The sequence below is a fragment of the Mesoplodon bidens genome (genome assembly GCF_964165515.1).
Source record: "Mesoplodon bidens genome assembly, chromosome: 17".
In the NCBI taxonomy this organism is placed as follows: domain Eukaryota; kingdom Metazoa; phylum Chordata; class Mammalia; order Artiodactyla; family Ziphiidae; genus Mesoplodon; species Mesoplodon bidens.
In genome coordinates this window covers 66173448-66201050 of record NC_138174.1, presented here as the reverse complement: position 1 = coordinate 66201050, position 27603 = coordinate 66173448, and the positions used below count along the sequence as shown (strand labels likewise).

Genomic DNA, 27603 nt, shown 5'->3' with positions numbered 1-27603 from the left:
CGAGTGTAGGAATTTTTAAATAATGGAGTCAAATAACTTTGTTCTCAAACGTACTACCCATTTTTTTTTTTTTAGGAATATCGACATTGTATAATCAGGGAGTAATGTGTCACTCATTTTTTTTAAGTGTGGGTAATCTTTTGGATGTACAGGCAGCCTTAAGATAATTTTAGTCACTTACTTTCCCCTTTTCCTGATGCTATTGTGTTAAAGTATACATGTATACTTTATCAAAGTCAAAAATTCTCCCGCCTCGCTGCTATTCCCTTTTCCTCCTACACTTTCCTCTAACATTGGAACTATTCCCACCAAAAAGCTTTTCCCAGTCTAATAGGAATGATCCCATTCCAGTGATCTCTAAGTTCTTCCTTCCCAAGTAACTGATGACTTAGTCCCAACGCCAAAAGAAGTTTCAAGCTATTTAGTCATGAGAATGATAGTGTTGTTTCCCAGCATCCTAAGTCATCTCGTAGCTTTGAGTTATTGCTTTTAAGTCACAAAGTCACATGCATGTCCCCAGCTGGCATCACCATCGCCTTCTCCTGCGGTTACATCACTGTGAATGCGCTTTGCTTTCCTAAAGGCATCTTACAAACAAGGAATCTTGGAAGCCTCCAATTTCGTAATGGGTGGTGGTAGGTAGGTATGTGTTTTGGATCAGTGTTACCATGTTTTAAAATACGTTCAACTGTAATCTTTATTTTCTTCTAATTCTGTTTCTATGTAGCGAGTTCTCCCTCTCCTTCGTGTGACTGTAATACATTATAATAGGCCTTCACCATCCAGTATGATAGCCGCTAGCCACGTGTGGCTATCGAACATTTGAAACGTGGCAAGTGCAACTGGGGAACCGAATTTTAAATTGGATTTCACTTAAGTTAATTTAAATTATGTAATTTCTTATACATGTATTTCTATGTAGTGGGTTCTCTTAAATTTCAAAACCAGTACTCAATTCAGTTATTGGACAGCTTTTAAATATGTTTGAAACAACGTAGGTGTGTAAGTCTAGTTTTTCAAGCATAAATTTTAGACAGTGTAAATACAGATCAAACATTTCTGATAAAAATTTGGCATCCAAATTGAAATGTGGCGTAAGCGTGAAGTATACCCTAGATTTTGAAGACTTGGCATGAAAAGAGAATGTAAATTTTTTCATTAATTTTTTAACATTGAGTACATGTTAAGACCATATTTGGGGTTTGCTGGGTTAAATAAAATATATTTAAAATGAATTTCACCTGTTTCCCTTTTACTTGTTAACATGGCTACCAGAAAACTCAAATGGCAAATGTGTCATGTGTTCTATTTCTACTGAACTCTCCTCTCTAGAGAATCCAGAGAGTGAAGTAGTAAGTAACAATGTGGTTTTGTTCACCCTGGCTCAAACGCTCTCAGTTAGGGAGAGGTTTGAAATAAATGCATGTTATGCCTTTAGCATCGTCATTACACTAACGTCTACAATTTCATATTTTGCTTCTCTCGTAAGTCTTCCATTAAAAGGAGTTTCATTGGAATGTGTTGCACTGATAAAGGAGTCAGTTCTGTTTTGAAACTTGATTGTTCTTCCTTCCTTCAGTTTGCCATCAAAAATAGGGTCAGGCATCGGAGTAAGAGATTTCCCAAGAGGGAGCACTGGCTGGACTGGGCTAAGGAGAAATACGACGTAAGTGATGATTACTGCTACAACGGCCCCAGTGATTGTAATGCGTATTATTAAATAGGCTACATGGACAGAATTATCAGTCGTATCTTCATAAACTTTATTAACATTTTAAATAAGACCCTGTGTGAGAGTGCTTATTTATACTGAAAAGAACTTGAGAAACAATGGATATAATTTATCTGGAAACAATATTACTTCTTCATAGTTGTTCATGTGGAATAATCTGTCATTATGACCACATAACTTTAGTTTGAATATCGAAGAGTTAAGTGATGGTGGTGGGATTTACATTTAGTGAATTTACACTTAAATTTGAATAATTTGCCTCCTAAAGATGTTTTCACTCTTATTTTCAACACCTTAGGAATTTGGGGTTTTCTAAAGATACCTGTGATAGGGTTCTTGGAGCAATTACTCACCTCCCAGCTTGTCTCTAGATGCAAATATGTCTACGCTGAAAATAGCATTGGCTGAGAGCTCTGGCACAGGTCATGTCTGATTTGTCCCCGCACTCACTCCAACTGCAGGAGCGGCTCATCTCTCAAATCAAGATGGTTACAAGAGTGATGTTCCTGTATATTCCTCTCCCCATGTTCTGGGCCTTGTTTGATCAGCAGGTAATATGCAACTGTTTCTGTACATCTTCATTAACAAAACATTCTTTGGGCATTACCGCAAGAAATTTACACACATGTGTGGTTTTATTGTGCAGGAAGGATTATTAAAAGGGTAAACCTTCTCTTGGAAAAAACTGAGTGTAGACATTAATCTCCTTATTTGTAAGTATGGAATTTAGACCAACATCTTAAGAGCAAGTTTTGCATGTTGGGCGGGAACTGGTTATTAGAATAAGGCTTGCACTAGAAATGCACTGAACACCTTTTATCTGTGTGACTTGCTGTAATCCTTTAACCCTTCTGAAAGGGTAATAACCCAGGTCAAGGCTGTGAGGATCAAAAGAGAGAATGTATAGTAAGTAATCAGTGACTGGCTTATATTAAGAACTCAGCCGGTGGCATATTTCCTGACTTCCTATGATGTTCTCCTAGTAGAGATGATAGATTATGTTGAAAAATTCACACATCCAGTTCTCATGGAATATATAACATATACTTGTACAGTCCTGCATCATCTTTTACTACAAAATAGGTTGAATATAACTAGGCTGCCCAGGTTTAAATCCATCACTCTCTTGATGGAATTACATTTTAGGACAACCTAGGCTGTCAACAATAGGCTCTTTTTTTTTTTTTTTACATTTGCCTTATATCAATCACCATTTTACTTCTTAAAATTTTAATGACAATGATACTCCCTTCTTGTTTTTGTTTGTTTGTTTGTTTTTGTTTTTTAACATAACAGTAGGCTCTTAACAGTAATAATGTTCCTGAAACTATGATCCCAGTGAACATAAAATATCCTCAGGGTGTGAAGATGCTTTCACCTTGCAGGTGATGTCAGCTTCCTAGCAAACCTCAGAAATGCATTCTTGTCTTTATGAAGGAGAGCTTATCTCAAAGTGGTCCTTTGTAGGCTCTGCGTGAGTGGTTGGAGTACAATTTGTTGTTAACTGAACAGCAGAAATGCAAGTTGTTTCTTCTTTTTTTTTTTTTGGCGGTACGCGGGCCTCTCACTGCTGTAGCCTCTCCCATTGCGGAGCACAGGCTCCGGACGCGCAGGCTTAGCGGCCATGGCTCACGGGCCCAGCCGCTCCGCGGCATGTGGGATCTTCCCGGACCGGGGCACGAACCCGCGTCCCCTGCATCGGCAGGCGGACTCTCAACCACTGCGCCACCAGGGAAGCCCTTGTTTCTTCTTACCTACAATCACAGTGGAGCTGGGAGAGGAGCCTGATACTGAAAAACATCTTTAAACCCCATAGCAATTCAGACCTCATTCCCGATTTGGAAAAGACCCCGCACTGACTTATAAAATGTTTAAAACCCACATTCCCAAATGACGCAGGAAACTTAACTTGTTTTGAAGGGCTCCAGGTGGACACTGCAAGCAACAGCTATGAATGGGAAAATTGTAAGTCTGGGACCTGGAGCTATTTTACAGCCCTTGGACCCTATTCCTTTGCTTTAGCCCCTTTGCCCCCTTTTTGCTTCCCTCTCATAACGTCCCAGCCCCCCAACGGATCCTCTGCGAACTTATCCATGAGATTTCCCCCCTCCTTTTAGGGAGTTATTGAAATTCAGCCAGATCAGATGCAGGTAAGAGAAAATTTTTAAGTCGCTTTCAGAGCTCAAAACCACCACTGAGACAGTCACAGCCCCTCTCCACTTCCTCTGCAGACCGTGAATGCCATCCTGATCGTTATCCTGGTCCCCATCATGGATGCCGTGGTGTATCCTCTGATCGCAAAATGTGGCTTCAGTTTCACGTAGGTGACCCTCAGCTTGGGGTTCGGACTCCATCTGTCCCAGGGCTTTGCAAATGGGCTGCGCTCCCTCAGCTCCCAGAGCCTCAGCAGAAAGAACGTCTGGCTTCTCTCCCATGACGCCACTATGTGAGGGAGTTTTCCAAGAAATATTTTTGAATCAGATGTCTATGTGCTGACATTTCTGAAAATTTGCCCTTAAAATGAAAGCGCTATTAATGGCACCCTGAAAAATCCTCTCATTAAGGCTCCCTTGTATGTGCAGATGATAGAAATAGTAACTGTGGTCCAAAGTAGTTTCTAGAATTTAAATGTCCAAATGCAAATGAGAAGCCGTAACATTTATCCTCCTTAGTCCTGGTCATGAATAAGAGACAGACGCTTGGAATCCACGTGTTTTGGGGGGGAGTTGGTTTTGTCTGGGGGAGGTGGGCGGGAGAGGAGCGCTTCCCTTGTGGGTACCATCAGCTTGCTCACCTATGGCTGGCTGAGAGCCACCCTTTTGCTTGTCCCGCCAGTCCCTTGAAGAAGATGACGGTTGGGATGATCCTGGCTTCCATGGCTTTTGTGGCAGCTGCAATTGTGCAGGTGGAAATCGAAGTGAGTTGCTTTCTGATTCTCCAGTGGCCTTTCTTGGTGGGTCTGGTGGAGCGTCCTTCTCCAGGACTTGAGAGGATGAGGGACGCCAGGGGGCTAAGTCCTGGGGCTGCGGACGATGCGCTGCAGGGCAAAACAGTCCCTTTCAGTCAGCCTGCCCTGTGGGTTCTTGTCACTGCAAAGGACGCAGCCAGGAGTAGGGCCGAAAGGGTGCACTCAATTAGGAGAAAACTTAGATGGCAGTTACACAGGGGCTTCCATTTATAATACAGTTTTCATAAGGGGAGGGAAGTTTGTGGAACTTGTTCTTTTGCTATTTAAACTCCTAAGAGATCTGGTTAAAAGAGGTTCGTCACTCACAAAGTCCTGCAAAAATGTGTCAATTGTAATGGGAAATTGTTCATGGGAAGATGCCTTTTGTATTCTAACATTCCTGATGATGGTTAGTTCCCAAGCTAATCCACACGTCTGCTGGACTCAAAATGGGACTGAACTAGATTCCTAATGCTGTTAGTCTGAGAGCAGGTCTCAGAAACAAGGTGTTAGGTAGTATGTAAGATGAGAGGTAAAATCTCTCTCTCTCTCTCTCTCTCTCTCTCTCTCTCTCTCTCTCTCTCTCTCTCTCTCATTCTCTCTGTCTCTCTCCCCCCCACCCTTCCCTCCTTTTCCCACCCCTCCACCTCCATGTCTCTCTTTTTCTCTGTCTCTTTCTCTATTTCTGTCTCTGTCTCTCTCCCTCCCTCCCTCCCTTCTCTCTCTCTCCCTCCCTCCCTTCTCTCTCTTTTTTAAATGTTTAAGTGTGGTAAAATATGTATAACATAAAATTTGCCATCTTAACCATTTCTCCGTGTACAGTTTGGTAGCACTAGGTACATCCAAGTTGTTGTGACCTCAGTCTCTAGAGCACTTCTCATCTTGCAAAACTGAAACCTTGTACCCATTAAACAACAAGTCCTCATTCTACTTCCCCCCAGTCCCCCAGCCATGACCATTCTATTTCGTCTCGTTGAATTTGACTGTTCTCTGTACCGCATATAAGGGCAGTCATACAGTATTTGTCCTTTTGTGTCTGACTTATTTCACTGAGCACGGTGTCATCAAGGTTCATCCATGTTGTAGCACATGTCAGAATTTCCTTCCTTTTTCAGGCAGAATAATAGTCTTTCATATGGATATACCACATTTTGTTTGTCCATTTATCTGCGGATGGACATTTGGGTCATTCCACCTCTTGGCTGTGGTCAGTAATTCTGCCTTGAGCTTGGGTGTGCTCACTTTCTCTTGGACATCACTAGCTTTATGGGAAATGAATTGTGGGGCTAAAATAGACGTGGATTACTTCAGTGACACTGGGATTTGAGAGAAAAGGCAGAAACCCTGAGCAGGGTGAGAGGCAGGGGGCTCCCAAGCATTGTGAGGGGATATTTAGAGCACTATGTCCAGGGCTGAGGTCTGAGCTTCTAGAGTTACGAGGGAGAGCAGACCTCAGGTGCTACAACAAGATCAACCTTCATTTAGGCGATGGTTACTCTGACCCCTCAGGTATTAGGCTTCATACCCTGGCATCCTTTGACCAGGTCTGACCTGGAGGTGGCTGGGTAGGACTGAGAGCAGCCTCTTGCCGACTGCTTCCATGTTCCATCCGAGCATCACTTTCTATGGATGCCATGAAGTGCGGGATTGGAGGCCTCCTGGGCTTCGTGGTGGGTGCGTTGTGTGCCTCAGCCAGTCCACCTTCCTCGGCCAGGGGGAAAGTGACTCCAGTGCCATGGTTACAGTCATCTTCAGTACGCACTGAAGACCTCACTGCCAATTCTCTTTTATTTTGCTCAGAAAACTCTTCCCGTCTTCCCCAAAGGAAATGAAGTCCAAATTAAAGTATTGAATATAGGAAATGATAACATGAATATATCTTTTCCTGGAACGACAGTGACACTTAACCAGACGTATCAAGTAAGTAGAAGGAAATGCAACTTTCTTTTTCCTCTTCTGACCTGAGTTATTACAATAGGATTTGGAGAAGCCGATCTTCTTGGTTCTTGTGTAAATCCAAAGATGAGCCCGGAAGTGAAATATCTTCATCTCTGATCTCATTTTGGCTTCACTCTGGACCAGTGTACTCTTTAATGTGTCTGTGAATCACCTGCAGAGCTTGTTAAAATGCAGATCTGTGACCAGTGGGTCTGAAATGCTGCATTTTTACAAGCTGTCGGGTGACACTGCTGCTGCCGGTACGTGGAACCACACTTTAAATAGCAAGATTCTGGGTCAGCGGTTCTCCACCGGGGCTATCAAAATAGCCCCCACAGGGAACACTTGGAAATCTCTGGAGACATTTCTAATGGTCACAACTGGGAGTATGCTTTTGGCGTCTCCTATGTAGAAGCCAGAGATGCTGACATGCAGCCCCCTCAACAAAGAATTATCTGCCCCAAATGCCAACAGTGCTGAGACTGGAAAACCCTACTGTGGATGGATGGTCATTGGTCTCGATTAGAGCTTCTCAACCTTAAGTCTGGAGAGCTTTGACAATTCTGATGCCTGCAACCCAACTCCAGAAATTTTGATTTAACTGGTCACATTCCTGGTCAGCCACCACTGAGAACCACTCCCTTAGATCTTGCCAAACTAATAATCGTGAAGGAAGAAAGAATGTTTGACGCCCGATGCTCGGGAAAGCCCAGTATTGATTTTCACCCAGGCTGTTGCTTTTCCTCAATGCTGTTCCTTGCCCAATGGTAGAAATAATTTCCATAGCATTTATCTTCATAAAATGAAAGTAAAATGCTGGATGAAAATCATAATTCTTGTGGTAATGCTAAACAACTTCAGGATAGAGTCCACAGGGGTGGACTAGGGCGGGGACTGAGACAAACCAATGCCAGCCCCCATCAAGGCATTTTTGGATGTGTATGAACATGACCTGGGAATGCCAAATCATATGCATGAGAGTGTTAGTGCTGAATAAGGCTCTGGTATTAACTGTGATTCCTTTCCCCCCATTATAGGCAAGTAAATTTATGACTTTCAGTGCAGACAAACTGACAAGTATAAACATTTCTTCTACTGGATCGCCACTCACTCCAGTAGCTCCTGACTTTGAGCAGGGCCATCGCCATACCCTTCTAGTCTGGGCCCCAAACAATTACCAAGTGGTAAGTAGCTGGACACCTGCAGCTGACTCTTGACTGTGCTATTGGAGACACAGCCTTTTAGTGGTGTGACTTTTTTTCCTCCCCATATTAGATAATCCTCAATTCTTCCTTCTTCAGGGACACAGTCATTTGACTTGCAGTAAAGGTTTGATGGGAAGGGTTAATAGTAATTTTACAAATCTTAAAAAGACCTTCTGGGCATGGAATGGTGTATGTGTACACAGGTCACACAGAGTACCTGTGTGCATTCTCAGAGACTTTTTGAGATAAAGTTTTAAATATATCTTTAATGGCATTCATTTAAAAAATTTGCACTGAGTAATTGGGAAATTAGAGCCGTCTCTTAAAAAATAGAGTGAATACGTCAGGTAAAAGCAATAGAAACGTATAAAAATGATTTCATGACAAAATATAGGCATCTGGATATTCCATTCAGCATATAAAGAAGCTGTGATGGTGTAGTTGACCTAATGAAGGAGTTGTGGGTATTCTGTCAGGTGAATTTAGGTGAGCTTCTACAGAACTGCGATAGGGAATTAAGACTTCTTGGTAATGTGTTTAATTAGGGAACTGTTGAGTGACTTGCCCTAAATTCTTGTAGAGCAATGTTCTGTGGAACCACTAGAAAGCAAGCATGAAAAGTTGTAGAGACTCATCTTAACTTCAGGTGAACCAGGGCTGAAGAATGGAGCCCAGCAAATGTAATCAAGGTGCCCTTAGCTCCTAGGATAAATGCCAATATCACTCTCCTTCTGAACTTATTCTGATGAGTTAGATTTGAAAATGTTTTCTTTCTCAGGTAAAGGATGGCCTTAACCAGAAGCCAGAAAATGGAAAAAATGGAATCAGGTATGTGTATTTCTTTAAAACTTAAGTTATATCAGCTTCTTACATAACTAATGTATACCCATAGTAAAATTCAACTATAACAAGGATATAAAATGAGAGTATGTGCTTTACTCCAAGAATGTAAGGCTGGTTCAATGGTTTTTTTTTAATTAATTAATTTATTTATTTATTAAATTTATTTTATTTATTTATTTTTGGCTGCACTGAGTGTTTGTTGCTGCACGGGCTTTCTCTAGTTGCGGCGAGCGGGGGCTACTCTTTGTTGCGGTACGCAGGCTGCTCATTGCGGTGACTTCTCTTGTTGCGGAGCACCAGCTCTAGGCACGCGGGCTTCAGTAGTTGTGGCACGTGGGCTCAGTAGTTGTGGCTCACAGGCTCTAGAGCCCAGGCTCAGTAGTTGTGGCTCACGGGCTTAGTTGCTCTGCGGCATGTGGGATCTTCCTGGACCAGGGCTCGAACCTGTGTCCCCTGCATTGGCAAGTGGATTCTTAAACCATTACGCCACCAAGGAAGCCCTGGTTCAGTGTTTTTTAAATCATAAATAAAATCCATCATCTTAATAAACTAAAGAGGAAAATCCACATCATCATACGAATTGATGCAGAAAAAGCATTTGATGAAATTCAGCATCCATTCATTTAACAACTCTCAGCAAACTAGGAACTGAAGGGAACTTCCTTACTCTGAAAATGTACATCTAAAAAAATCCAAGCTAATGTTGTACTTAAAGGCAAAAGTCTAAATGCTCTCCCCCTAAGATCAGGAACCAGGTTAGACTGTCCACTCCACTCCTATTCACAGTCCTTCTGGATGCTAGTGCCATGAGGCAAGAAAAATAAATAAAAGCATCTAGATTGGAAAGGAAGAAATAAAACTATCCCAACTCACGAAGGCAGGATTGCATAAACAAGTCCCAAGGACTCTACAGAAAAAGCCCATAGAATCAGTAAGTGAGTTTAGAAAGGTTACAGGATACAAGGCCAACAACAAAACAAACATATTTCTATATACTAGCAATAAATGATTGGAAACTGAAAATTTTAAACTATACCTTTTACCATAGCTCAAAAAAAGTGATGAAATACTAATTATAAATCTTATAAGACATATACAGGATTTGAGAGCTGAAACTACAAAACGCTGATGAAAAATCAATGGAGACCTAAATAAATGGAGAGATATGTTGGTTTCATTGATTAGAAAACTTAATATAGAAAAGATGTCAATCCTCCCCAAATTGATCTATAGGTTTAGTGCATTTCCTATCTCAATCGTAGCATTGGTTTTTTGGTTTATGATTTTTCCAGTTTTATTGAGGTATAATTGACAAAATCATATATATTTAAAGTATGCAACGTGATGATTTGATATATGTATACACTGTAAAATATTTACCACAATGAAGTTAATTAACATATTCATCACCTCAAAGTTACTGTTTTTATATTATGAGAATTTTAAGATCCAATCTCTTAGCAAATTTCAAGTATACAATATAGTATTAATTAGTCACCATGCTGTACTTTATTTAGATCCTTAGAACTTATTCATCTTAAAACTGAAAGTTTATACCCTTTGACCAACATCTCCCCTCACCATTCCCTCCTTCCTTGGCAACTACCACTTTATTCTCTGTTTCTATGTATTCAACTTTTTCTTTTTCGGTTCCCCATATAAGTGACACCATACAGTATTTGTCTTTCTCTGTCTAGCAGACTTCACTTAGCATAATTGGTCAGTGTAATGGTCCAGAAATAGGCCCACCCAACTACAGTCAACTGACTTTTGACAAAAGTACAAAGACAATTCAATGGGCTAATAAGTTTAGTCTTTTTAAAAAATGGTGTTGAAACATTTGGACACATACGTAAAAAATGAATTTGTCCTAAACTTTACATTTTATACAAAATTATATAAAAAATCTTATACATCATGTAGGAAAATTAACTCAAAATTGATTACAGACCTACATGTAAAATGTACTATTAAATTTTTATAGGGAAACAAAATCTTTGTGACTTGAGTTCTTAGATATGACACCAAAAGCATAATCCATAAAAGAAAAAAAATAAATTTTCTCAAAACTAAAAACAGGGCTTCCCTGGTGGCGCAGTGGTTGAGAGTCTGCCTGCCGATGCAGGGGACACGGGTTCATGCCCCAGTCCAGGAGGATCCCACATGCCGCGGGGCGGCTGGGCCCGTGAGCCATGGCCACTGAGCCTGCGTGTCCGGAGCCTGTGCTCCGCAACAGGAGAGGCCACAACAGTGAGAGGCCTGCGTACCGCAAAAAAAACAAAAAACAAAAAAACTGAAAACATCTGTTCTATGAATCTCACTGTTAAGAGAATGAAAAGGTAAGCTACAAACAGGGAGAAAATATTTACAAATCACATACATATCTGACAAAGAATTTGTACCCAGAACATATAAAGTACTCTCAAAACTCAATAATAAAAGAATCCAGTTAAAAAATAGAGCAGAGGGGGCTTCCCTGGTGGCGCAGTGGTTGGGAGTCCGCCTGCCGATGCAGGGGACACGGGTTCGTGCCCCGGTCCGGGAGAATCCCACGTGCCGCGGAGCGGCTGGGCCCGTGAGCCGTGGCCGCTGAGCCTGCGCGTCCGGAGCCTGTGCTCCGCAACGGGAGAGGCCGCAACAGTGAGAGGCCCACGTACCAGAAAAAAATAAAACAAAACAAAACAAAAAATAGAGCAGAAGATTTTAACAGACATTTCACCAAAGAAGATACACAAATGAGCACATGAAAAAATGTTCAACATCATTGGTTATTGAGGAAATATAAATTAAAAGCACAGTGAGTTTTCATGACACACCTGTTGGATGGCTATAATAATTTTTTAAACTGACAATATCAAGTGCTGGTGAGGATACAGAGCAACTAGACCTCCCATGCATTGAAATGGAAGTGCAAAATGGTACAGCCATTCTGAAAAACAGTTTGGCAATTTCTTATAAAATTAAAGGTACACTTACCATATGAGCCAGCCATCTCACTCCTAGATATTTATCCTAGAGAAATGCAAATTTATGCTCACATAAAACCTATACTCAAATGTTTATAGAAGCTCTGTTTATAATCACCAAAGATTGGAAGTCACCCAAATATCCTTCAGTGGGTGATGGATAAACAGACATCAGATTTTATTGCATCCATACAATGGAATATTACTCAAGAAAAAAAAGGAACGAACTACTGATTCATACAACAATATAAAAGAAATTGAAGTTCATTATGCCATCAAAGAAGCCAATCTCAAAAAGTTATACATACTGTGTAATTCCGTTTATATGACATTCTGGAAGTGGCAAAAAACCCCTAAGAATAAAGAACAGATTAGTGGTTGACATGGGTAGGAGTGGAGGAAAGGTTTAACTACATGGTAGCATGAGGGAGATTTGGGGGCAATGGAACTGGTCTGTATCCTGATTGTGATGATGTTTATATAAATCTAGACATGTGTTAAAACTCATAGAACTATATAGCAAAAAAAGCCAGTTTACTATAAATACACTTTTTTAATAAGAATAAATTGGGGAAAAATGAGAGTAGGTCTCCTATTTGCCTTAACCCTTACTGCAATTCCCATTTCTTTGTGGCTACAACCGAATTTCTGATTTTAGCTTTTACTAGCTACCACTAGAACACATTAATAGAGAAATAAGTATGTTATTACGGTGGTATCTACTAATTTAATGGTATAAAGAAATTAATGTACTCTTCATCTCTCTTTACTGCCCATGTTTCACATTGTTAATACTTAACATTTATTTTTCCGTGTATTTCATGTGCTAGGTGGAGTCTAAAAAATAGATCAATACACAGGATTTACAATTTGACTGTATAAATATTAGTCGTAGTGTAATAAGAGTGATCAGTCTGAAAGAGAAGAGAATGTAACTTTATAAACTTGAAAATGTATCCTCAAAGGGAAATGTTCTGAATGTCAAGATTCATTGACATTCCATGAATTGTTCGGTGGTACTGCATCCTGATTGCCTTAATTTAACCAAGGCTTTCTCGCATAGCTTTTGTTTTTGTCCTGTAACTTACTTGACCTCTCATTGACAAAAGCATAAGCCTTTATCCCCAAGGTGAGCGGATCCAGGGCTCCGTGTCTCTGGAAACCTTCAGCATGCTCTTTGATCCCACTGGAACCTTTGCTCTGTAATCTTGTGATGCCACTATCCTCATAGAATTTTTGTCGTATGCCCAGGTTTCTGCCTTTCTTTCTTGGATCTCATGTCATCTTTCTGAGATACCTTTCTTGTTTTGCTGTGGGATATGCTCAGTTATCTTGTCAAGAGAAGCTGTGAGGTAAATTGCAAGCCCTTGTGTGCCTGAAAATGCCTTTTTCTATTCGTACACTTCATCATAAGGTTGGATGCTATTTTCTCCCAGAACCTTGGAGGTTTTTTTTCTACTGGCATCTAGTACCTAGTTGTGCAGACAAGAAAAAACAACAAAAAGCGTCTGCCAGTCTTTGTAGTTGATTTCATTTTCTTCTCTCCTCGCTTTTGTTATCTCCTTTCTCCTTGGTGTTCTCACATTTCTCTGCAGTGAAAGTAAGTCTGGATGTGATTTTATTCATAAATCTTGCCTGCACTAGGCCCTTTGAATTTTCGGTTCCTTCCCTCGTTTTCTTTGTTCCCTTCTGTATTCGTTTGCTAGGGCTGCCATAACAAAGTACCACAGTCTGGGAGGCTTAAACAAAAAGAAAATGACTTCCTCACCGTTCTGGAGGCTGGACGTCTGAGGTCAAGGTGTCGGCAGGGCTGGTTTCCTCTGAGGCCTCTCTCCTTGGCTTGTAGATGCCGTCTTCTCCCTTCGTCTTCACATGGTCATCCCTCTGTGTGTGCTTGTGTCTTAATCTCCTCTTCTTATAAGGACACCAGTCATCTGGGATTAAGGCCCACCCGAATGACCTCATTTTGCCTCTTTAAAGACCTTGTCTCCAAATACAGTCCCATTCCAAGATATTGGGGGGTTAGGACTTCCACATATGAACTGGGAAGTGGGGAACACAGTTCAGCCCCTAATACCTTTTCTATCTTCTGGATTGTTGTTCTCTCCCTCACCCACGCACAGGCGCAACAACTGCCTTAGCAGACCTGGGAGGAAGTACACTCATCATGGTCACCTGGCCCTTTCCTGACCTTTGTATTTGATTCTGAGCTGGCAGCACCTCTGGGATTTCCTTTGTGCCTCAGAATCCATTGCTTTGATTTTGTCAGAAACGTCTCCTAACCTTAGAAACTTTGGACAATTTAGATTGTGGTATCCTTTCTTGTTCTGGTGCTGTTAAAGCTTCGTTCTTCTCCTCCTCTTCCTCTCCTCCCCCTCTTCCTTCCCTTCCCCTTTCCCCCCTTCCTCACTCCTCTCCCTCTCCCTCTCCTCCTTCATTGTCTTTGATGAGATCTTAGAAAAGAAGAAGGATACATGAGGTCGCCAACACTTAACTCCACCAGTCCATCCACGTGGTAAAAGATAAACCAGAAGCTTTTTTCTTTTTATTGGCAACAACAAATTCTTAATGGATCAAAGGTTTTATTATTTATTATTTCAGTAATGCCCAGGAGACAGATTAAAATAAAAAGGGAAGGGGCTTCCTTGGTGGCGCAGTGGTTGAGAGTCCTCCTGCCGATGCAGGGGACACAGGTACGTGCCCCGGTCCGGGAAGATCCCACATGCCGCGGAGCGGCTGGGCCCGTGAGCCATGGCCACTGAGCCTGCGCGTCCGGAGCCTGTGCTCCGCAACGGGAGAGGCCACAACAGTGAGAGGCCCGCGTACCGCAAAAAAAAAAAAAAGGGAAGTTCTGAAAAACTAGCGTCAGAGACAAACTGATAATTAGAACAACTTCAAAAATTTCAGGAAGTCAGACTTCTGAGTAATATATGAAATAAAGGAATAGTATATAGAACCTTAAGCAAAATGGAATCCTGTTAATTATGTGGTATCAGGAAACTGCAGGACTTAATAGACTACATTCTTTTAAATACATGGCAATACTTCAGTCAAAAAGTGGTCAAGAATTTGATACTGATCTTTCTCATGAATTTTTTTAACACTACATATCGCTACATATATATGTATCTATAAACAATATGTTTTTGACATGTTTTTAAACTTAAAATGTTATTGTCCTGTGTATATGTCATTCTGCAATCATATTATGAAATATGTTACATTAGAAATATTATTTTAATATTCAGTCATATTCATATCTGTGTCCCTTATCCATTCACTTAAACCATTGTATAAATATTCCATTGCATGGCTATGCCACCCTTTTTTTGTCCATTCCTCTGTACAGGAAATTTAGGTTATTTTCGCTTTTCCAGACAATGTCACAGTCCACATTCACATATGTTTCTTCGTCCACATGCGGGCAGTTTCTCGAGGGCAGTGATCTTTAAACCTTTTATCACATTCAATAAAAATATTTTGAGCATGTACCCGCAATGTATGAATATGGCATCCTTTATAAATTATAAATGTATATAAACTACTGTACCCAATCCATATGTTCATCCTAGGTTATCCCAGAAAGAAAGACAAAACGGATGAAAGAAGTTTTAAAACACAGTGCTTCCCAAACATTTTTATTCAGCAGTGGCACAGCAATCGTGCGCGCAGACAATGTGATCACAGCTGCATTGGTTTTTGCTAAAAATCTCAAGATTTACTGTGAGTTCAGTTTATTCCAGTCCTGCTTCTCATGACTCTGCCCTCTGACAAACGATGCTTTAAGGGGGGAGTGTAGCTGGGACATGATGGGCCATAAGTGGATTCCGAAAGATGTCTTCATTTTAAAAATGGTGGCGTTTTCCAAAAACGGGACTGGAAGCCCACATACAAAAGACTGACGTTGAACACCCCCCCTCACTGATCCCATATGTAAAAATTAACTCGATGGATCATAGACCTAAATAAAGCTAAAGCAATACAATTTCCAGAAGCAAAAGAGGAATGAATCCTTGTGACCTTGGATTAGGCAGTGGTTTCTTATATATGAAACTAAAAGCAGAAACAACAACAACAACAAAAGTAGTAATAGGCTTCGTCAAAACGGAAAACATTTGTGCTACAAATGATGCCATCAAGAAAGTGAAGGACAACCCACAGGATGAGAGAAAATATGTGCAAATCATATATAAGAGACTTATATTCCAAATGTCTAGAAAGTATGACTACTCAATAATAAAGGGACAGGTAACCCAATTTTTTAAATGGGCAAAGTATTTGAATAGACATTTATCCAAAAGAAAAATACTATTGGCCAGAAAGTCCATGAAAAGATGCTCAGCATCATCATTCATTAGGGAAATGTGAATCAAAACAACAAGATACCACTTCACATTCACCGGGCTCTAATACATAAATTTAAAAAAAAAAACAGGTAATAAAGCATGTTGGTGAGGAGGCAGATAAATTGGAATCCTTGTACACATCTGGTGCAAATGTAAACTGATGCAACCCCTTTGAAAAACTGTTGCTCAGAATGTTAAACATAGAGTTACCATATGACCCAGCAATTTTTCACCCAGGTATACAACCCACAAGAAATGGAAATATATGTCCACTCGAAAACTTGTAGATGAATGTTCATAGCAGCATTATTCACAATAGACGAACTGTAGAAACAATTCAAGTGCCCATCGACTGATAACAAAATGTGGTCTCTCCATACAGTGGACTATTATTCAGCCATGAAAAGAGATGGAGTACTGCTATGAATATGAATACCCCTTACAAACATTACGCTAAGGCACAAAGACCTCCTGCCGTATGATTACATTTATATGAAGCGGCAGGCAAATCCACAGAGACAGAAAGGAGATTAATGGTTGCCAAGGACTGTGGGGAGGGGGCATGGAGAGAGTTTCTTTCTGGAGTGATGAGAACTGGACTCTTGTGATGGTGGCACAACCATGTGGCTATAGGGAAATCACTGAATTGCACACTTTAAAGGGGTGAATTTTGCAGTATGTGAACTATAGCTCATGAAGCCTTGTTTTAAAAATTTTTTATTGAAGAGGAACAAATATCTCTGTCCTCTGGTTATTCTTTAAGGAACTGGTCCCATCTTGTTTTCTCAGCTGGTTCCCACTCTCCATCCCTCCTCCCATGATCACTTTGTAGCTTAGATCCTGGTGCTCCTAAGACGTCAAGCCAGCCTGAAGCCTAGTGGACCCTAGGATTTGCCTGATCAGAGCTCTCAGAGCACAGTTGATCTGGAACCTCTGCTTTCCATGCCTTTCGAAGCACTCAGAATGTGTTTGCTGTTAATCCTCTCCTATTTTCTGTGTGTATATGAAAACACATCTGGTATGTGTGATGTTGCTTTTTTTTTCTTTTTTTCAGATTATTTCCATTCTTATTGGTCTCTTGTACCAGCCCTGAGACATATGTCAGGCGGACAGTAGTACTCAAGCCTTAGGATAGGATTTATTCAGTCTTCTGGCTTATAATATATAAAGCCAGGCCCCAGGCCCAAGGGTCTACTTCCTAATTTCATACTGTTTCCACTGTCTCTCTTTTGAATGGTTCATCTTAATCTTTTATCAAAGTGGCATTTATAGTTCGGAGCAACATTCACTCTATTAGGCTCCTGTTGACCTACATCAGGTTCAGTTTTCTGTTTTAATCACCTGTTAAATGACACCAAGTCAAATGTTTCATTCATAAAAATGTTCTCTCAGTCCCTGGAATTTGACCAATATTACTTATTGCCACAAAGTAGATGAAACTGGCCACTGTTGACAAAAAAATTAATCAATAGTCCATCTAAAGGAGAAGTAGAGAATTTTATTAGAGCAGATCTAAAAGATTATAACCCAGGAGACAGACTTTCAAAAAACTCTGAGGACTGTTCCACTTGTTAGAAGTCAAAGGTACTTCAAGTATACAAAGGTACCTCAAGGGAATTCTCTGGTGGTCCAGTGGTTAGGACTCCACGCTTTCACTGCCGAGGGCCTGGGTTCAATCCCTGGTTAGGGAACTAAGATCCCACAAGCTGCCTGGCGTGGCCAAAAAAAAAAAAAAAACCACAAAGGTACTTCAAAATATACATTTTTGAGACAAAAGATTGTACATCAAAATGACACACACTTTTACATAAGGTTCACCAAAAACACATAGTCTAAGTCTGCACATACAAAGCAAGCAGTAGGTCGCCACGACCCCTTACAGAATTAGGAAAGAATGTTATCTTCCAAGAAGTTACACTGCTGACGTCAGAAGAAAGGAAAAAAAAAATTGATCTTTACGGTGGAGCCAGCATTCCCGCCTTTGGGGAGGTCAAGTTAATGTATAATGCACACTGCATATTAGGGAGTGCTCAATACAGGGCAGGGAATGATATGCTTACATATTCTTGTCCTGCCTTAAAACGTAAATTTTATTCCATCACCATGTATTTTAGGGATGCGGAAGGTAAATTGTTCTTTACAGTACTTAGGTGTATACTGTTATTACTTCTCGTTCTCTGAATTGGATGATCTTCTGTATGCCTTCAAATCACCTATCTGGTAGGAAAGGTCCGCTGCTCTTATTTGGGGTAGCCCCCTTCTCCCTGGGGCAGTACAAGAGTATCAGAGTCTTCTCTAGCCTGGAACACTTGAGGAAGGGATCTCTAATCATCTGTCCACCCGGTCACCACCTATATGGTCCTTTGGAGGCAAACAACTCAAACGGTCCCATTGAAGCTTGGACACGGGGAATGTTTCAGAGACTGGAAACCTTGGGACCCAGCACCCAGTCCTACTGGGTGTTCCATTCCCAGCCGTATTCCCGTGGGTGCTGATCACTGTTACTCCACGACCTGCAGACACAGGTCTCTGCCATCTGAAGGGAATTCCTCCAAACTGTCTCTGATTGCTGGGCTGGCCCACGTCTTCCTGTCCACTCCTTGGAGCCCCTCCATGCCTGAAGCTGCTCTTTAAAGTAAAGGAAATAAATGGGCTTCCCTGACACTGTAAAAGAAGCCCCAGTTGGAGGCTGTCTTTTAGGTACTTGGCAACTACTGCTTTTGGTCCTTCATCGCTTTGGCTGTCAAGCTTCTGAAATAAGAAGCACAAAGACGTGGCTGCCTTCCGGAGGGGGAGGAGATGCAGCTATTTCAATCTGTACTTAATATCCCAAAATACCACTGAGATAGTTCCTAGTCACAGAGTACTTAGAACAGTTCCCGGCATTTACCTGAGTTAAATAAATTATTTTAGGTGTGTTCTCATGAGGTGAACAAAGGCAAACCTAGAGTAAGTTACTTTCTGCCTTTATACTCTAGACATCTTCTGCAGACATCTTAAATTCCTTCCAAAAGGGAAGAGAGCCCAACTTCAGATGCACATACTGTGACCTGGAGCAAATCATTCCATAGTCCACTCACAAGACAGATGGTTTTCTGTTTCAGATTTGTAAATACTCTTGCTGAGAGCTTCAATGTCACAGTGGATGGGGAAGTTTATGAAAACGTCACCAGTCACAATGCCAGCGAATATCATTTTTTCTCTTCTGGCAAGTAAGTACCTACAATGGACACTTTGCTCCCAAGTTCAAGGGTTTCAAGTCTTTTTCTTTGAATAATACATTGAAACTTTCAATACCAAGAGCATTAATTTATATTAATCTTTCTTTTCATAGAAAGACCTTCACAATAAACTCATCAGAGATTGCACAACAGTGTAAAAAGTTGGAAACATCCTACCTTGAATTTGGTAGTGCATATACCTATGTAATCACAAGGGAGGTTAGTAACTCATTGCACTGAATCAGAAGTTCCACTCAAAGTTTATTGATAAGAGTCCTTGAAAACAGGACATAGTAATGATTTAACAGAGTGATATTAGGATCTGTATTTTAAACGAATTTAGAATTAATTCAGTTCACCACTAATTCTGTGGTTTATCATTGCCTTAAGTCCACCTTTAGAATAAAATTAAACAGACTGACCTCTAAACGTTCACATTGACCAGTGTCCTCATAGACTGTCAACATGGACCTTGGAAGCTTTTCGTTCAAAGAGCTGGCAATGTTTTCAACAAACCTGACTTCCAATCTGCTCTCTTATTTAAGAAGAAAAAGCTAGTGAACATATTTTCAAATCCTACCAAGGCCATCCCATCCCAAGGATAAAATGCAGTGTTGCATATTTACATTTAAAATGTGTACTTTCTGGATAGATCCTATGGTGTAACCCTGAAAGTCCAAATTCAGTTTGCCTCTCTGAGCAATTTTTATTCTGGAATCAGTCTCGATTTTCATTTCTTCTTCTTGCTTTTGCCTTACTGGTTTAGGGTGACAGCTGCCCCAAACTGACGATATTTGAAGATATTTCCCCGAACACAATCAGCATGGCCCTGCAAATCCCCCAGTACTTCCTCCTCACCTGCGGCGAGGTGGTTTTCTCCGTCACGGGATTGGAGTTCTCATATTCTCAGGTTTCCTGTCTATTGTTCTGTACACCCCTCTCCTACAACCCTGCCTTCAAATAATGCTGCTGGGACTTAATTAAAAGCTAGGGTAGCCATGTATTTACAGTGTAAAAGAAAATTCTAGAAAGCATTATGGTAGGTTCTACCAAACAAGGTTTTAGAAATTACCAAGTCTTATTTACTGAATAAGAATATTACCGTTTAGGGAATTCCCTGGTGGTCCAGTGGTTAGGACTCCATGCTTTCACTGCCGAGAGCACAGGTTCAATCCCTGGTCAGGGAACTAAGATCCCACAAGCCACACGGCGTGGCCAAAAAAAAAAGAATATTACTATTTAGCATCATGAGTGTCCATATATAGGTATCTGAATTTCCAGTCACATGCTAGAGATTTAGGGTCCTAAGTAGGAAGAACTGTATTAACAACCGTTACCAGGGTCGTGATGGTCAGTGTATCCCACGTTCTGAAACAACCCTGTTCATAAGAGGCTCATGCATAGGTCTGTGTCCTCATTATTTTTAAGGTTCACTCGAGGTCTCTTTTTAGCTCCCAGTAAACACACTGATTAAGGCCTAGCTTTTATTTTTATTTTTATTTCATTTATTTATTTATTTATTTTTTGCGGTACGCGGGCCTCTCACTGCTGTGGCCTCTCCCGTTGCGGAGCACAGGCTCCGGACGCGCAGGCTCAGCGGCCACGGCTCACAGGCCCAGCCGCTCCGCGGCACGTGGGATCTTCCCGGACCGGGGCACAAACCCGCATCCCCTGCGTCGGCAGGTGGACTCTCAACCACTGTGCCACCAGGGAAGCCCAAGGCCTAGCTTTTAAAAGTTAAAAAATAGTATTGCTTTTGTGAATATTAGACTAATGAGGCACATGTTGCTGATTCCTAAATTAGAGCTTAGGTTCTGAACTATCTTATCAAAATACAGTTACGGTCGTCCTAACCCCAGCATGCCCAATACCTTCAAGTTTTGCAGTAAAGATTGTAAATATGAGCTGGGTAATCCCTTTCTGCAATGACCTCAGAGTCTCGTTAAGGAGATGACTATAACACAGGTGACAAGAGTTCTAAGAGAAGTTTTGGTGATCTAGCGGTGAAGCTCCCCAAAGAGCAAGATGACAGCGCAGAGAGCAGCCTCCGTTTGGGGGGAAGGAGAGGTCGGACTGCATGGCTTTGTCTGAAAATTCTTCTGTAGAAGCAGAATCGGTTCATCTGTAGATTCGTCCATTTCATTAGGATGACAGCTTTGCAAGCATGTGGAGAGTGAAAAACAAAGGATTCTTGTATGTTCATACCACAGGAGCATTTGGGATGTCTTGTTACCCAAGTGATAATCCTTTTTACATTTAAACCAGCCTGACTCTTAATGTGCATTCTGGGGGTAGACGGCCTAATTAAGGGAGTGTGTGAGTTCGCTGTGTTCTCCCGCTCTGCGGTTGACATCTACATCGGGACTCACTCTGTTTCGTTTCCTCAGGCTCCTTCCAACATGAAATCCGTGCTTCAAGCAGGGTGGCTGTTGACAGTGGCAATTGGCAACTTCATCGTCCTTATTGTAGCAGGAGCAGGCCAGTTCAGTGAACAGGTACTGATGCAGACAGAGATCGCGCGTACCTCTGTCTTCTCGCCTGTTAATCATCATCGCGACGACCCTCCCTAGCTGTCCGTATATACACGTGGTCGTCTTGGCTAATGGCTGAGTAAAACTGCCAGACCAGCCAGACAGGGCAGATACAAAAAGGTCTTACAGCCAAGTGTGTGCTGATTCTTCTTATTTCTACTTGGAAAATAACCAGATGTAACCAGATGGGGTTAACATACCTACACGCTCATATGGTTTACTATCAAAGGAAACATCCTTCCTGGCTTCAGTGAATGCAGCTCAATGGCCCCAAAGCAGGCGTGTTATCCAGAAAGTTCCATAATACCTAAAGTTAAAGCCATTCTAAAGGTTGTCGTAATTTTTCCCATTAAAATAAAATGAGGGCTTTTCAGGTTCTGGAACTCTCCTTCAGCACTCAGAATCTCTGCCTCATAAGGGAGCTGTCCCTTTACCCCATCAGACTCATTACTTCCCCCACCAGGTCCCATCAGAGCCTGTGCTAATCCTTCATGCTCAAGACCTCCACGTTTTGCCAAAAGATAACATGGGGGTCTTACCTTAGAACATTTCAGCACATTCTTTTTCCCTCAGGAGTACTCTGCCTAGTGTGCTCTTGGTCCCCATCCTTCCAGGGGCCAGCTATTTGTCTTAAGACTTGGGTTTTTCAGAAACTTTGTCTCATCTTCTTAAAGTCCTGGGTGTCTGCACTCCAGAGCTGTTCGAAGAATGTTACTGTTACATTGGGCATTCAAGAAAAGCTGGCCATTCTGCATCTGTGGCAGTAGCTACCAGTTTCCCCTAACAACTTCATTTCCAACACCTTCGATCTGGATGTCTCAAGAAAAAATACCCGCGATATATACATTCCCATAACCTGTATTGTTTTTGTTTTCTTCCTTGCTCCAACTTCAAAGTGGGCCGAGTATGTTCTGTTTGCGGCGTTGCTTCTGGTCGTCAGCGTAATATTTGCCATCATGGCCCGATTCTATACGTACATCAATCCAGCAGAGATTGAAGCGCAGTTTGATGTGGATGAAAAGAAAGAGTACCTGGAAAATAGCAACCCATATCCCAAGTTGGATTCCGTCTCACAGACCCAGATGTGAATATCAAGAAGCAAGTGGAGGACGGATTGGGCCCAGGATGTGCCCAGGTGTCTGTCCCCTGGGGGCAGGACACTCTGCTGTATGGCCGCTGATGGGGAAGACTTCAGAACTGTGAAACAAACCAAGAAAGCTGTTTTCTAAGCAGCCAGCAACGAACCTAACACTCTAAAAGAAGTCCTTTTGTTTGTTTGTTTTGCAGAGAAGTCTTATTTAAAGCATACACACACACATGCACATACTTTTACAACACTGCGTCCATACCCTGCATTTAACTCCTTTCCTAAGACACAAAGTTATTTTGGACTAACTTAAATTTTTGAAATGGTGGCAAAGTTCCATATTGTTTGCCTTCGAACACTCTATGGAAACGATGTTAAATGAGGCAAAAAGTGAGTGTTTAGGCTTTAGAATGGTACACAATGGGGACTGGCTAGTAGGACCTGGCAACTTTACCTTCTGCTTTTAGTTTTGTTTTTCCAGCCCCTACGTCTTTTTAAATTATGTATAACTCAAAAAACTACTCAGGTAAAGGCAAGTCATGATTTTTAGAGTTTCAATGGTATGAAATAAATTCTCATTCTGAAGAGTAAGTGTCTGTGTATTTGGAGGCTGAGTAAGAAATCCTTAACACTTGACCTTTCCTGATTATAAACGCTGCGCCCGCTCCTTAAGATTTCATCAGAAGGTGATAAAAGCATGAACAGAGCAAGACCCACAAACAGTAAATTCCAGGAACATGAAATATCAGAGTTCGTTTCCTACTTTTCTCAGGGTTATCTGTGGCTACACTTCTCTTTTATTACTAGGAGCTTCCTGTGTGCATATTTTTGTACCATCTCCAAGTGTTTTTCTCAATACTCGTGAGCATTTTTCTACTTGAATAAAAATCGTTCCAAAATATTATAAACACTTCCTGCCTAATTCATCCTATAGATATTTATCATATAACCATTCCCAGGTATCAGACTCAGAACGAGTCTGCTTTGGCATTCTTGTTAAAACGAGCAACAGTTCTTAGACGTGTGCACAGTTCTGAATGTGGAAACTGGTTCCTGAGTTAGGAGCTTGGATCTCTAAGATGCTTCAGGCACAAGCTTGTCATTGCAGTGTGGAGACGGAATGAAACAGAGGGACAAAGTCTAGAGTGAGAAACGCAAATGTAAATGATCAAAGCTTGCTGAGGACCTTTTCTACCCTTTGGATCAAGTCCTCATTCCTTAACTGAGAAGGCTGTTTCTTCTGTGGATATGTCACCTTTCTCTGTGCTCTCTCTGATCCACCAGCTGCTTCTAGTTCTTGGAATGCAGTGGGTTCTCACTTCTAGTCAAAGGCAAAAGAAAAATCAGGCCTTGAGACACTTATTTTCTACCCACCCCTCGCCCACGCGCGCCTCCTGGCAAAATCCTCTTCGTCTTCAGGATCCAGGCCACTTCCTCCAACGGTTTTCCTGTTTCCCAGTTTCGTTACCAAATTAAGTTGCATGGTCCCTGTTTGAGCCCTAGCCCAGCTGGGTTCAAGTAGGCAAGTAACAAAACTGAAGCTGAGATGGACACAGCACAAGCTTTATTCATGGGCCAAGGAATGGAGAAACAGGAGGTAAGTTCACAGATCAACTTCTCACCCACCTGGTGAGAGGGATGTAATTTTAGAGTAAAGACGAAGGGAGGAGGACTGAGGCTAATGATGGGGAGGCACATGCGTTGGTCTACTGGGGCAGCGGCAGCACTTTCTCCGAGGCGGGGGAGTGCCACCGCTTTTACCCTTTTCTGGTCCTTGGTGTCCAGGCATGGCCGTTGGTAGGTGTGTGTCGTTTAATATGCTAATGTAGTAAAATCAGTGTATAATGAGACTCAGGGTCTGTTGGAGGTCAGATTCGATTCGGGGCACCATCTTGGTCCCAGCTGGTTCCATCTGGGTTTGTTTTTTAAATTAATTAATTTATTTATGGCTGCGTTGGGCTTCTGTTTTTTTAATTAATTTATTTATTTATGGCTGCATTGGGTCTTCATTGAGGTGCGCGGACTTCTCATCGCGGTGGCTTCTCTTGTTGCGGAGCACAGGCTCTAGGTGTGCGGGCTTCAGTAGTTGTGGCACGCCGGCTCAGTAGTTGTGGCTCGCGAGCTCTAGAGCGCAGGCTCAGTAGTTGTGGCTCACGGGCTTAGTTGCTGTGCAGCATGTGGGATCTTCCCGGACCAGGGCTCAAACCCGTGTCCCCTGCATTGGCAGGCGGATTCTTAACCACTGCGCCACCAGAGAAGTCCCCATCTGGGTTTTTTTGTTTGTAGCTTCCTTTCTTATCTCTGGACCCTTTAACTTAAAGATTTATGTTCACTCCTGCTAAAGGTAGGGGTTGGCAGGTTTTGAGCAAAGACCTGGAGCAGCTCTGGCAACAGTTTGGCTGTCTCTCCTCTGCACTCCTGTGACACAGCCCTCAGTGTGTTGTGACTGTCCAGCTTTCTGTGGGCCGGAAGCTCTCCGCGTGTATCCTGTGATCCATTTAATTTCCGGAAGGTGGTTGGCCTCTTTTGTTAAATAACAATTTAAAATCTCTTGGACCATGAGGAGTGAGATGGAAGAGGCTGAGAACTGAACCTTGAGCAGTGATTTGAATGCGCCTCGTTGACAAGGTCTAGTGTGAAAGACTAGCTATAAGGGACTACGAATTTTGCCTCTCTGGTCACTTCTACCCTCTAACTTACACAGTATGCCTTTGATGGAGAAAAACAACCGTCAGGGTGATGAGCTCTCAGCTCCGTTACCCCACTCTTGTCAATAATCCAAAGAGAACTCATCCTAAATCCTCAAAATATATTCTGGTCCTAACACTTCTTACAGCCGCTGGGTAACATGGGGCAACTCTTCACCTTTCAAATCTCATTTTCCTCTCCTACAAAACAAAGAGAACACGAGACAATGTGAAGTCTCTAAACTCCTTTGTTTGAGGGTACCTGGCACACACCAGGCTTCCAAATGTTGAATGAAGACCTGCCCCTCAATCGACTACGACTTTAACATTGAGTGTGCTTTGCAGTTGGACGAAAACATTCACTCAGTGTTAATGTGGCCTCCACTGGCCTTTAAAGGATAAGAGTGGGGACGGGGGGCATCGGGGCACTTTGATCATCAGGGGTGAGTTTTCAGAGTGATCTTCCCTCCAATCTTCCCATTTCTTCCAAACGTAATCAAGACTGCCGGGTGCGACCATGAGGGTTCTAGATAAAACACTTTGGACAATGGCAAGTGTCATGGGGCAGGAGTGGCCAAGGGGGACGCGTGGGGCCAGATCCGCAACCTCTGGTCTTCTGCCTTTTCCTTGGCCCCCATTTTTTTCTGCTTTACACCTTTCTCTAAGTTGCTGATCAGTGTTTAATCAAAATAATTCACTGACTTGAACATTGGCTGAGTGTTGAAGTACGATCCTACATGGGTTGGGGAGAGTATCTGGAATGGAAATGCTTTCGTTGAACATGGCAGGATTTCATTGCTTATACCTAAAAGCCAGAATATTTTGTGGGGTTTTTGTTTTGTGGTTTTTTTAATTTTTATTTTAGGTTGGAGTATAGGTGATTTACAATATTGTGTTAGTTTCAAGTGTACAGCAAATTAATTCAGTTATACATATACACATATCTATTCTTTTTCAGGTTCTTTTCCCACTTAGGTCATTACGGAATACTGAAGAGAGTTCCCTGTGCTGTACGATAAGTCACTGTTGATTATCTATTTTATATATACTAGTGTGTATGTTAATCCCAAACACCTAATTTATCCCTCCTCCCCCATCCCCTTTGGTAACCATAAGTTTGTTTTCTATGGCTGTGAGTCTGTTTCTGTTTTGTAAATAAGTTCATTTGTATCATTTTTTTAGGTTCCACATACAAGTGATATCATATGATCTTTGTCTTTCTTTGTCTGACTTACTTCACTTAGTATGGTCATCTCCAGGTCTATCCATGTTGCTGCACATGGCATTATTTCATTCTTTTTATGGCTGAGTAATACTCCATTGTACCATCTTCTTTATCCATTCTTCCGTCAACAGGCATTTAGGTCGCTTCTCTGTCTTGGCTATTGTAAATAGTGCTGCAGTGAACATAGGAGTGCATGTATCTTTTTGAATTATGGTTTTCTCCAGATATATGTGCAAGAGTGGGATTGCTGGATCACATAGTAGCTGTATTTTTAGTTTTTTAAGGAAGCTCCATACTGTTCTCCATAGTGGCTGCACCAATTTACATTTGCACCAACAGTGTAGGAGGGTTCCCTTTTCTCCACACCCTCTCCAGCATTTATTGTTTTTAGACTTTTTGATGGAGAATATTTTGAACAGTGGTTATAATGTCCACATGAATCTTATTGGCCTATTCTTGTTTTGTTTCCACATGTCTCCATAATTTTTTTTTCATTTTGTGGATGTTCTTTATTTCTTTCAGGGTACTAACATATTTATTTTGCAGTCTATTTTAGACTTTATAAAGTCACTTTATTAAATGCACCTTCCAGTTTAATTTTTGTTGACCATTTTAGCCATAGATTTTTGTCATGCATTCTGGACTTATTTTGCAGCTTCATTTTTTATTTTTATAAATTTATTTATTTATTTTTGGCTGTGTTGGGTCTTCGTTGCTGCACACAGGCTTTCTCTAGTTGCGGCGAGTGGGGGTACTCTTCTCTTCGTTGCAGTGCGCGGGCTTCTCATTGCGGTGGCTTCTCTTGTTGCGGAACATGGGCTCTAGGTGCACGGGCTTCAGTAGTTGCAGCACATGGGCTCAGTAGTTGTGGTGCA

General features: G+C 41.6%; 1 protein-coding gene across 1 annotated transcript in view; it reads left to right on the top strand.

Annotated features, from left to right (window-relative positions):
• Positions 1-23295, top strand: part of SLC15A1 (solute carrier family 15 member 1) — a gene marked incomplete at its 5' end in the record, with an annotated part of 33195 nt that extends 9900 nt beyond the window's left edge. The window contains 14 exons of the mRNA XM_081214704.1: positions 1580-1666; positions 2194-2283; positions 3653-3697; positions 3850-3882; positions 3964-4052; positions 4568-4649; positions 6480-6599; positions 7655-7801; positions 8601-8650; positions 19082-19189; positions 19312-19417; positions 19965-20108; positions 21586-21693; positions 22626-23295. Of these exons, the coding sequence (XP_081070830.1) occupies positions 1580-1666; positions 2194-2283; positions 3653-3697; positions 3850-3882; positions 3964-4052; positions 4568-4649; positions 6480-6599; positions 7655-7801; positions 8601-8650; positions 19082-19189; positions 19312-19417; positions 19965-20108; positions 21586-21693; positions 22626-22817 (1401 nt within the window). The 3' untranslated portion in view covers positions 22818-23295. The remainder of the gene's footprint in view (positions 1-1579; positions 1667-2193; positions 2284-3652; positions 3698-3849; positions 3883-3963; positions 4053-4567; positions 4650-6479; positions 6600-7654; positions 7802-8600; positions 8651-19081; positions 19190-19311; positions 19418-19964; positions 20109-21585; positions 21694-22625) is intronic.
• Positions 23296-27603: the final 4308 nt, after the last annotated feature.